This window comes from Nannobrachium achirus, assembly GCF_963921795.1.
Source record: "Nannobrachium achirus genome assembly, chromosome: 3".
Classification (NCBI taxonomy): domain Eukaryota; kingdom Metazoa; phylum Chordata; class Actinopteri; order Myctophiformes; family Myctophidae; genus Nannobrachium; species Nannobrachium achirus.
In genome coordinates, this window is record NC_137812.1 from 23,444,766 (window position 1) to 23,455,614 (window position 10,849).

The following is a 10,849-nucleotide window of genomic DNA, read 5'->3' on the forward strand; positions in this document are numbered from 1 at the left end:
GGAGAGGCAAAGACCTTGACAGAACAAGACACAGTATTGGTAGCAGAGAAGTACAACTGCTGAGACCAACAAGGCACCTTTCTAGCGCATTTCTTGCCACCTGCTTGAACAGCCAAGGAACCTGAGGAAAGACTAGAACCAATGGAACATGGAACAGGGCATGACATAAAGGCTTGTCCTGTTGTCCGGGACAAGTGCCCATACTATGGAGTGGAGGGAGCAAGGGGGGTCATTAGCCGTCCTTTTGTTATTATTTCAATGTATGAAATTTTTATCCGGACAAGTGACTTTTGTCTCCGGACAAGTGAATGGGAAATATACTTGTCCAAAGGACAACTGCCTCAAAAAGTCAATGTCAAGCTCTGATGGATGGAAGGAGCACTTTGACTTTAGTACACTCCTGCCATGTCTGAAGCAAGACACTCGACACTGATGGAGTTCTGTGCATCATATTTTGCCATGGAACAATGCCAAATCAATCCTGTAAAAACACCTCATACTAACTTGCATGCACACAATCCCAATATGGTGCACTTTGAGGGAAATTGTTATTTAATTGTGTGTGATTTTGTGTGTGCTTTTATTCGTAAATAGTCTTATTTGCTCATTTAAACACCCATTTTAAACCCCAATTTAAAGTTAAATGTGGATGCTTACTTGTTGTATTTCTCACTAGTATGTCTTTTGTTATAAACAAAACAAACTTACTATAAAATAGTAACAAACTTACACAAAATACTATAAAAGTGCAAGTCGTTTTTGAAAAATGGCATTGACATTGATATTTCAAAGACAAGATGATCCTTAATGGTCAAAACAATGTCAGAAATGAATTATACATGTCAGCATTAGTTGATTTAGACCTACTGCACCTGTTTTTACTCCTAACAATGGCCAAGTTATGGCCCACGGTCTTCGGAATAGCAAAATGACCTTGACCATGACCTTTTGAGGTCCAAATCGCCCAAAATGGTCAAAACAATATCAGAAATGAATTCCCCACACCACAATTAGTCCAAATAGAGGTATTACATGTGCATATACACCCAGAAACAGAAAAGTTGGATTTTCATCATAGCCGATGGCAGCCATATTTGATTTGGCCATTGCGCCATTCCTGGCACTATGGCGGACGAGCACCTCTGTGATTTTTAATGTCTAGGGACCCACTGACTCAGTTCAGGTGAGAAACCCCCCTAACACCAAATTGCGAACAGGACTTTAAGCCAGATACTGTATTAAATAGTTTTCATGAATTCAAACCCTAATCCAACCATTTTTGTTATTGCCAATATTATGTCTCATGGACACACAAAAGTAGGTCTGGCCTATTTTATGGCCAAGGAGTCATTTTTACTAATAACTAATGGTTGGAATGAATTCAGCAGCCCCGAAATACCCTAATTACACACCTCATACACTCATATTGGCAATTTTCTTATTTTTCCCCCTTTAATCCAAGGCCCTCGGGATACCCCCAACTTTGATTGGCTCCCACAAAGTCTCCCAAGGGAGTTGTGATTGAAAAGGTTCAGAGGTGATAGTAGACACCTTTATCACATTTGTGAAGAAAGCTATTGGTAATGATTTAGTTCCCAGATTGGTCCAGCACTCGGCTAACTTTCCCTTACTAATATGAAGTCCTGTTAGATATGGGCTTAATATTGATGACATCAGGGATCTCCATGTATGGGCATAAAAGGGAATCTGTTAGAATGGTTCCCATGACATCACAACATACAATATATTTTATGCCCATACATGGAGATCCCTATCCGAACCAGCCACACAGATATGGGCCATGTCTTGGCCATCTGGCCAGTGATATATATTGATAACATCAGTGATCTTCATATATGGGCATAAAAGGGATTCTGGGGAATACCCATATGTACGTGTATGTGATGTGTCAGGCGTGACCTTCAGAGATACACGGATACGTGGACAAGATGTGCCGGACATCACAGTGACACCAGAGCATGATGTCAGAGTGGCAAACCCATAGACCGTGTGACGTTTCTCATAGTTAACTAATATAAATTCTAGCTGTCTTGTTTTCCTGACCTGACCACAGTTACCACATTACCAATAATCTCCTTTCCCACATTGACCTGTATGAGAGAATTATGCTATAATATTGTGTTATCTGCTGCTGTATGTTGGAACATGATGGTAAACATACATTATATGAAACAGAAAGATAAGATGTGATCCATGACATCATAAAGAATGATGTTTCCAAGAAGGTATCAATAATTTGTTGCATTATCATTAGCCTGCTGGACAAAAAGGCACTTTAATTGAGCTTGTCTTACAGACAAATAATACGAGAATTAACACATGCAATAAGTAATAATAATGAATTGCATTTTTTAGGTATTTTCTAAGTACTCAAAGTGCTTTACAATGGTTCATTCATTCATACATTGGGTGGAAAGTGGAAGTCATTTTCAGCTTGTTCATGTTATCTCATCTTATTACCATACAAATCTAGCCAGTCCTAAAATCCAGTTGGAATATAAATATGAATTTAGCAAAACAAAACAAAAAATTAAGATTAAATTAAATCCTCACACATAGCTGTATCAGTGTTCCGCCCTTATATGGCATCTATAGGGTCAAGAAGGAGTCAAATAGTGGAAAGTAACACAAACAAAGTAATGACAAAGTGTACATTTATTATGACCAAACATGAATTTACAAGGGATAGATCAAACAGGGAAAACTTAAATCGTTAGGGTGGCCAAAGCCAAAAATACAATCCTACCTGGAAATAAAAAGCTAAACTACACCAAAAACTAAAAAACTAAGATATCTACACTCGCTACCTAAACAAAAACATAGTGACATAGTGACAAAAAATGACACGGCTGCTACCAGCCCAATGCCCTCTGCATTTTAATGATGTTGAAGCCCACTTAGTAGACATGTGGTGTTGTGTAAATTCATATTTCCAAGCAGCTGGTCCTCACACATATCAAAGGCAGCAATTGTTATTTTTCCTGTTCAGGATAGCAGCAGGAAAAGCTGCAACATAAAACTTAATCAACAGTCATGTAAAAAACAGAAACAACTTAAAATGTGTCAAATAATAAAAGTCAAAAGTGTAAGAGTGATTAGTTTAAGAGACCAGAGTGGAGTAGGTGTAAGTGGAAAATTATAGTAAAAAGCTCCTTGTCAATTATTCACCAAATAATCTAAATGAATCAGTGACATGTATGATGAATATCAATACAATATCTAAAAGGAGAATAAAGACATTTTGATTAAATGTAAAATAAAATGACAAAAACAACAACGTATCAATACAAACATCTACAAGTGGGTTTAAAAGGAAAGAAGATAAATCAGCAAGCTATCATTAGCCTGAACTATAACTTTGACATGCAATTCGACCAAACATTACTTTAAAACACTGAAATCATTGTGTATTGTGAATTCGCCTATGGTGATCCTGTTGTGCTCTCAAGCTCAGCTTCCTCTCTTGCTTTCCTTTCCTGTTTGTTTTTCAACTCTTCAAGTGCATTCCTATGATGCTCTCTCCTAGTCTCCTGCGCCTTGTATATCTTTTCCATCATTGCTTGCTCTACTTTTTCCATTTCCTCCTTCTGATATTGTTTTAACTTTTCCCAGAACGTGTCTTCGTTCTCTTTAAGAGTCATCAGTTTCTCTTCTTCTTTTACTTTCTCTACTGTTTCCCTTTCCTCTCTCTGTTTGTTCATCAGTTCTTCAATTTCTTTATGGAACCTCTCTTTGTTTTCTTTAAGAATCCTCTGTTTCTCTTCCTTTGTTTTCTTTCCTTGTTCCCTTTCCTCTCTCTCACGTTGTTTTATCAGTTCCTGGAACTTCTCTTCATTCTCTTTAAGAATCCTCCTTTTCTCTTCTTCTTTAGCTTTCTCTGCTTTTTCCTTTTCCTCTCTCTCTTCTCGCTCGTGTTCGTTTCTCAGTTCTTCCTGTTCTTTAAGTCTCTCCTCTTCATTCTCTTTCAGAATTCTCTGTTTCTTTTCCTCAATGGCTTTTTCTGCTTCTTGGAACATCTCAGTGGTGTAGTGGCTTCCTCCCTTCTGCAACACCATGTTGTGGATTTTCTCCATGAGCTCAGTGACCTGAGAGGGATCCTTTGTTTTGTTGCTGATGATGTGATAGTGATTGTCACATTTTTTGATCAATTCTTGTAGCATTGGAGTATTTGCCCACAAGACTTCAGGTTCTGTATCATCGTCAAGGCTGTCACCACCAGTGAAGAGAATCATGGTGTATGAGTTTGACATATCACCAAATCTTTGCTGAATAATTTCCATGGTTCTTGCCTCTTCTTCTGTAAATCTTCCCAGTTTTATCACGATCAGGAACACATGGGGACCAGGAGCAGCAAAGCGAAAACACTGCGCAACCTCTTTGGCAGTCTTATCCTCACTAACGCTGGTGTCAAACAAGCCTGGTGTGTCAACAATCGAGACCCATCTACCAGCCACTTTACCCCTGACTTTCTTACATTCTTTTGTCAGAGATGCCATAGACAATTTGGAATCAAAAGCTTTACAACCCAAGATGGTGTTTCCAGTGGCGCTCTTTCCAGCTCCAGTCTTTCCAACCATCACAATCCGAACCTCTTCATTATTTCTTATGAGACCTGTTGGATTAAAATGATATGATTATGGATGCAAAGTCTTTGAGGCCTCCAACAGTATGTTTAAAGACTCAATGTCAACAGTGAATTGCATATCATTAAACTAGAAGCAGTGCTCTTCCGAGCACAGGTCTCCACCAGGCCGTGCATCCTGGTGGTGCTACTGTATAATATGCCAATGTAAAAAGGGTGGCATATGTTCTTCACCTTAGATCTTTCATGGCAATCGGACGCTGCATGCATGATTTGAAGCATTGTGTTCCAAAAATGTGTTTTGCTAAAGTCTACCTGCTGGTGGCGCTATAACAGGCCAATGTGAAAAAGGTAGCATTTGGGAATATGTGTGACAAGATTTGAGGCATTTTGTTCAAAAACGGAGCAATCCTGCAAACTTTGGAAGCCAATAATAGCCAATCAGGATGGAATATGAAATATCAGACGGATCGGACTTGATCACATGACTATAAAGATACTGGGTACCGATTCGCGTGATTTTTGGATAAAATCTCAAGGAGTAATATTAAAAAATGTGTTTTACATAAGTCGGCCCAAAGGTGGCGCTATAAAAGGCTGATATGAGAAATGCAGGGCAAAGGTTTATCCTTAGCCTCTAGGGAGTGCGCTTACAAAGTTTGAAACTGATCGGTGGAGTTGTAGGTAAAACCACAAATCGGCCTGTTATAGCGCCACCATGAGGCTGATTTCAAAAATTTGAAGTGGCATTTCTTCCTCGACCTAGTGGGAATGTGTGTGCGCAATTTCATGATAATTGCACTTTGCGTTTGGGATTTGAGGCATTTTGTTCAAAATGGCTCAATCCTACAAATTTTGGAAGCCAATCTTAGCCAATCAGGATGGAACAGATCCGTGGACAGATCCGTGTCGATCACATGACTGTCGAGATACTTCCTACCGATTTGTAGGATTTTTGGACAAAACCTGTAAGAGTAGTGCACAGAAATGTGTTTTGCAATGAGTTGTACAGGGTATGTGTGATACAGTACATACCTTCACCTCCCTCCCTGTTGCTTGAATCTTCAGTTATGTCTGTTTTGAGGTTTTGTTTCTTACTTTCTGAGAGAGAGAGAGACAGAGAGGGGGGGGGGGGGGTATTATAACAATATATCTGATATGAGGTGTTATCTGATGATAGAATTCCCCTATCGGGAACTTAGACAAGGTCCTCCTTGTAACCGCTAAACCCTGCAGTAGTTTCCACCCATGGCTACACAGGACCTTAATGACAAAATGCACAACTGCCATACATGTTCTCCCGGTCTCCCCTTTTACAATCTTGAAACAATACTAACCCCTCAATGAGGATCACATTAGTGTGCCATCATTTTTAGACTGCTTTTGTCTTATCAGGATTCATTATTTCTTACAAGATGTTGGATTACAAAGGATATGATTATGGATGCAAAAACTTTGAGGGCTCCTATACACCATGGTTTTAAAGATTCTACTGTTCTACTTCAATGAATTACATTTCATCACAGAATTCCTCATGGCTTGTCTTGAAATGAGTTGTATGTCTTGTCAAGATACATGCCTTCACCTCCCTCCTTGCTGCTTGAATCTTCACTCATGTCTGTTTTGAAGTTTTCTTTCTTACTTTCTGAGAGAGAGAGAGAGAGAGAGAAGAGAGAGAGAGAGAGAGAGAGAGAGAGAGAGAGAGAGAGAGAGAGAGAGAGAGAGAGAGAGGGAATACATGTATTGTAAGTCAAGTAGACAACACTGGTGGCAGCTATATTCTCGTCCATGCCTAAACTTCTTTGCTTTTCTTTTACTATTTTACAAAACATAAACAAAATATTTTTAGCTGATCTACATCGACACGTTGTGAGCTTGTGGATCAGCTTTTTGGACATTTCAAAAATGTTTTTCAAAATTGCAAATACGTTTATTTATTTATTTAGGCCTACACTTAGCTTATCCCAAGGGGGAACTTCAGTTTTCAGCTTCACCCAGCTGCTTTTTATTAAATCTTTTATTTAGAGTAGACAAATTTAGTGGTTATGACAAATGAATTCTTCCCACTGCTTGCCACTGCTGTTGTACCGTACTGGCTCACATTTGGGGTTCCAGCAGTGTTGCCAGATTTTGTAGAAATAGAAATATTTACAAACATTTTGTCTTTTCGCCCCAAACTGAAAAATAATTGATCCAATGTGAATCAACTAACTATACAAACATTGTTTCTTTTCGCCCCAAAACTGAAAATAGTTGATCCACTGTCTTCGCTATTTTAGAAATGGGGCTATGGTACTGTAACTTATATTTTGCCACCCCCTATTTCTTTATGAAATTACACCTCTGCCCAAAAGAATAGACTATAGGCCACATGAGCACTTTACACACCTGGCACAAAACATTTTCAGGTGGGGGTTAGGGACAAATACATATTAATTTGGGGGTCCATGACATGAATATATTAGACAACCACTGGTTTAACCCATTCTGGACGGGTACACATTAAAGTGTATTACCCCCTCAGGCCGGGAACACATTTTTGTGTATTACAGTATGTACAGTATGTAGTACAGTAATTTTTGAAAAAATATTTTAATTTTTTCAGATTTTTGTCTATGAAAGCCAAAGTTGTAAGTTATCAAATAGTTTTGGAATTTTGTTTCTAACTGCTACAGAGGCTGAGTAATATGTTTTTTTTTTTTAGATTAATATGATTTTAGATTGACAATTATGACACTTGTTTAACCACTTTTAAACTGTATTCATTGTAGGCATTTTCTTGCACTTGAAAGCTTGCAGTGCATATACATACAAGAGTTTCACCCACCTTTACCAGTCACTGTATTGTGACAATTATGTTTGTTTGGTTTTTTGCTTGATTGATTGCTTGCTTGCTTGCTTGCTTGATTGATTGATTGATTGATTGATTGATTGATTGATTGATTGATTGATTGATTGATTGATTGATTGATTGATAGATTGATTGATTGATTGATTGATTGATTGATTGATTGATTGATTGATTGATTGATTGATTCAATCATTTATGTATTCATTCATTGATGCTATGCATTGTAGATAGTGTCTATTTTTGAAATTGGGCTTAATTGTCACTTGCAACCCTCTAGTCCCCTCTGCTGGCTCACCTGCCAGTGAGGAGCCCTGCTCAGGTAGCCTGGTTAATAAACCAGACTGCACAACACCACCCCCTGTTGGTAGTGGTGGTGTTGTGTAGTCTGGCCCTTCACATTAAATAAGCTTTTTCCACCAGCCCTCAGAAAGGGCGAGCCCATCAGGGCTGTAGGCTTAGGGCACGTGGTGGGTGGTGGCCTGGTTCAAAACCATTCAGCCAATCAGGCGAGTCTGTGTGTATTCAAACACATTCCCCCCTCCACTCTTATTACAGACATCAAACAGATTGTAGTCTTTGATGCTTTCAGTGACTAACGAGCTATTGACACTTGTATGGCTCAATCAATTACAGCAGCTCACAAGCCCTTTGAAGTTCAGGGAGCAATTAAGAGCAAGTCAACTTAAAAAAAAATGTAGCCCGCCCCCCCAGAAGTGGAATGTCTGCCCGAAATCTCAGACTCTCTTCCCAAAACGAAGTGTGTGATAGAGTCTGACGCTTGCAGTCAGGCAAGCACAGGTAGCACCTCTGTCCTACCCCTGCTCTTCAACATTCCCCGCAGACAGGCACCGCCCCAGCCCGTAGAAGTACAAAGATGAAAGATCGTCCTCCCTGCCCTGCTTCTCTCCCCCGAAAACGGCTAATTGCTGTTTGTATCTAGACGCTCTGCAAGTCGGATGCACCCCGGTGGATTCGTAGTATGGTATGAGATAGATACTGTATGTTGAATAGAACATCAACTTCACACAACTTCACATAGAACACTCTGTGAAGATGTTTACAAAAGTTAAGTACAGTACAGTAGCAACTACTGGAAAAATATGCTGTTGGCGTATAGAATATGCCAAACTTTTTGCACAAGTACATCTGAGGATGCTCTTTTCTTTTCCTGTTGCTCTTTTTGCCTTTTGCACTCCTTTTTAGATTATTATTATTATTATTTTTAGATGTGGTTTGATGTTATTATATTGTTTTTTTTTCTTTGATATACGACTGCATTGACTGAAGGATGCCAAACAAAAACAAATTTTACTCTTATGTACCTGTACAAAAGACGTAACAATAAAGTACAACCTTGAACCAACCTTGAACCTTGAATAATTCGAGAGCAAAAAGATTTGATTTGAGCACTGCATTGATATCTGTCATCATCCACACGAGCATATTACTCTGATTTTTAAGCCATGCAAATGGGGAAAATAATTGTTCGCCGAAATAAACACATGTAAATCGCCACTTGCACATTTGTAATCCAACTTTTACTTGTGCATTTTCTTTTTTACTTTAGCCCATTTTCAAGTAAAACTTTAAATCACTCACTTCAACCTCTCAAATCAGTTTTACAAAAACACAAATCTGAGCAAGCGCTCATACAGTGCAATCTACACTTGTAAATTGACATTTGCAGTCATAAAGAAGAAATAATGTAGTCACTGAAAAAGAATACTCACAAATGTGTAGATCGACTGCTGCAAACTTGTAATGCATCAGGTTTTTCTTTTGTGTGACTTCAAATTCAGATTACCTGTGTGTGGATGATAGATTACATAATTGCAAACATCAATGCACAAGTGTGTTGATTGTATATTTCAAGTGCTCAAATCAAATCAAATGTATTTTCTCTCAAATTATGCAACATATCTATCTCCATGCTAAGCCCTAAACTCCATGCTGGTGGGCAGATAATTCACCACTGCGTCACCCAAGCACCATTGGTTGTATAATTCTAAAGGGATGTCAACAAAATTATGAATATAAAAAGCGTAGGTGAACAGTATACAGTATAGCTATAGGCTTCAGCCTACATTTTTTTTTATAGAAATGACTAATGATTAACTCATATATTAAGAATGTGTTATTTCCATATTTATTTTGCGTTGCATGCATTGAAAATAATTGGGCAAATAAGGGTAATAATAATAATAATAAAATTATGTATTTTGCGTTGCATGCATTGAAAATAATTGGGATAATAATAATAATAATAAAATGTATAGAGCTCTTTATAAAGTTGCATAAAGCTTTGCTAATTGCAGAACCGAACCAACGTTTTTAAATTATTTTAAAAAGCTAAGAAGATCATAAAACAGAATAGAGCAGTGAAGTTTGATGTAATTTACACATCCTACTTAGTTCGCGGTTTTCTTCCCCCATTCTGAATTCCCATAGACTTTTTTCATATCGCATCATATAAGAACTGTGTTCCAAACATAAACAAATGATCTCCGCGGCTTCACTCATATGGATATGAAGAATCAGCTGATGGTGAGAAAACTTGTTACTGTCGCCGAATTAGTTACAACCCTAACCCTAGAAACAGGCTTTATCAAATATGAGTGACTGACTATCATAAACCATACAGAGACACCTCCCCGACGACCACAATGCTTATATGAGACGATTTTAAGATTACTCAATGTTATTCTCCATAGAGAAATTACTTCCATGATCCGGGGGATGAGTGAGTCACGTCATGACTTCACTGCTCTATTCTCTCATGCAGTTACTCTAGCACAAAGTCTTTTCAAATAGGGGACCATACCGGTATGGCCTATTAAGTATTAATTTGGGCGTCCTGGACAAGAAAATATTTGAAAACCATTTCATTAAAGTGGTTAAGTCACACATTACCGTCTACTGTACACATGTCACTAAAAGACAAGCGGTCTTACCTGCTTCAGTAGTGATGTAGGTCTGGAGAGACAGAGGAAGTAAAGACAGGCTACGAAGCTTCATCAACAAGGACCAGCTCACTGACACAACTCTGTGTCTGCCTGTCATTTTATGCATTGTTGCAGACAGTCCCTTCTATAGGTGGAGTCAGACCCAGATGAACCCTGTGTGCTGCCCCAGGGTGACCTTGAAGTCTCACACACACACACACACACACACACACACACACACACACACACACACACACACACACCTACAGTTGCTTTGATTGTTTTAGAAGGACGTGTAAGCCACCCCGCCCCCCCCCCCCCCCCCCCCCCCCCCACACCCCCATCCCTTCCCTTTTGCTGTGATTGGTTTAGATGTGCTGACGGAGTATTCAGTCCTGGAAGCCCTGCTTGAATGTATAATGCAGACACACACAGTAATGTACACACAGGAGA

General features: G+C 38.8%; 2 protein-coding genes across 2 annotated transcripts in view; one reads left to right on the top strand and one right to left on the bottom strand.

Moving 5' to 3' along the window:
• LOC308281527 (extracellular calcium-sensing receptor-like) overlaps positions 1 to 10,849 on the top strand; it is a gene marked incomplete at both ends in the record, with an annotated part of 71,569 nt that overhangs the window by 34,198 nt on the left and 26,522 nt on the right. The gene's annotated exons all lie outside the window — the stretch shown is intronic.
• Positions 1,910 to 6,219, bottom strand: LOC308281529 (GTPase IMAP family member 7-like; the record flags this gene model as incomplete). The annotated part of the gene is made up of 3 exons (XM_080721747.1): positions 1,910 to 1,920; positions 3,824 to 4,633; positions 6,189 to 6,219. 3 exons carry the CDS (start codon positions 6,217 to 6,219, stop codon positions 1,910 to 1,912), a joined length of 852 nt encoding a protein of 283 aa, XP_080577873.1.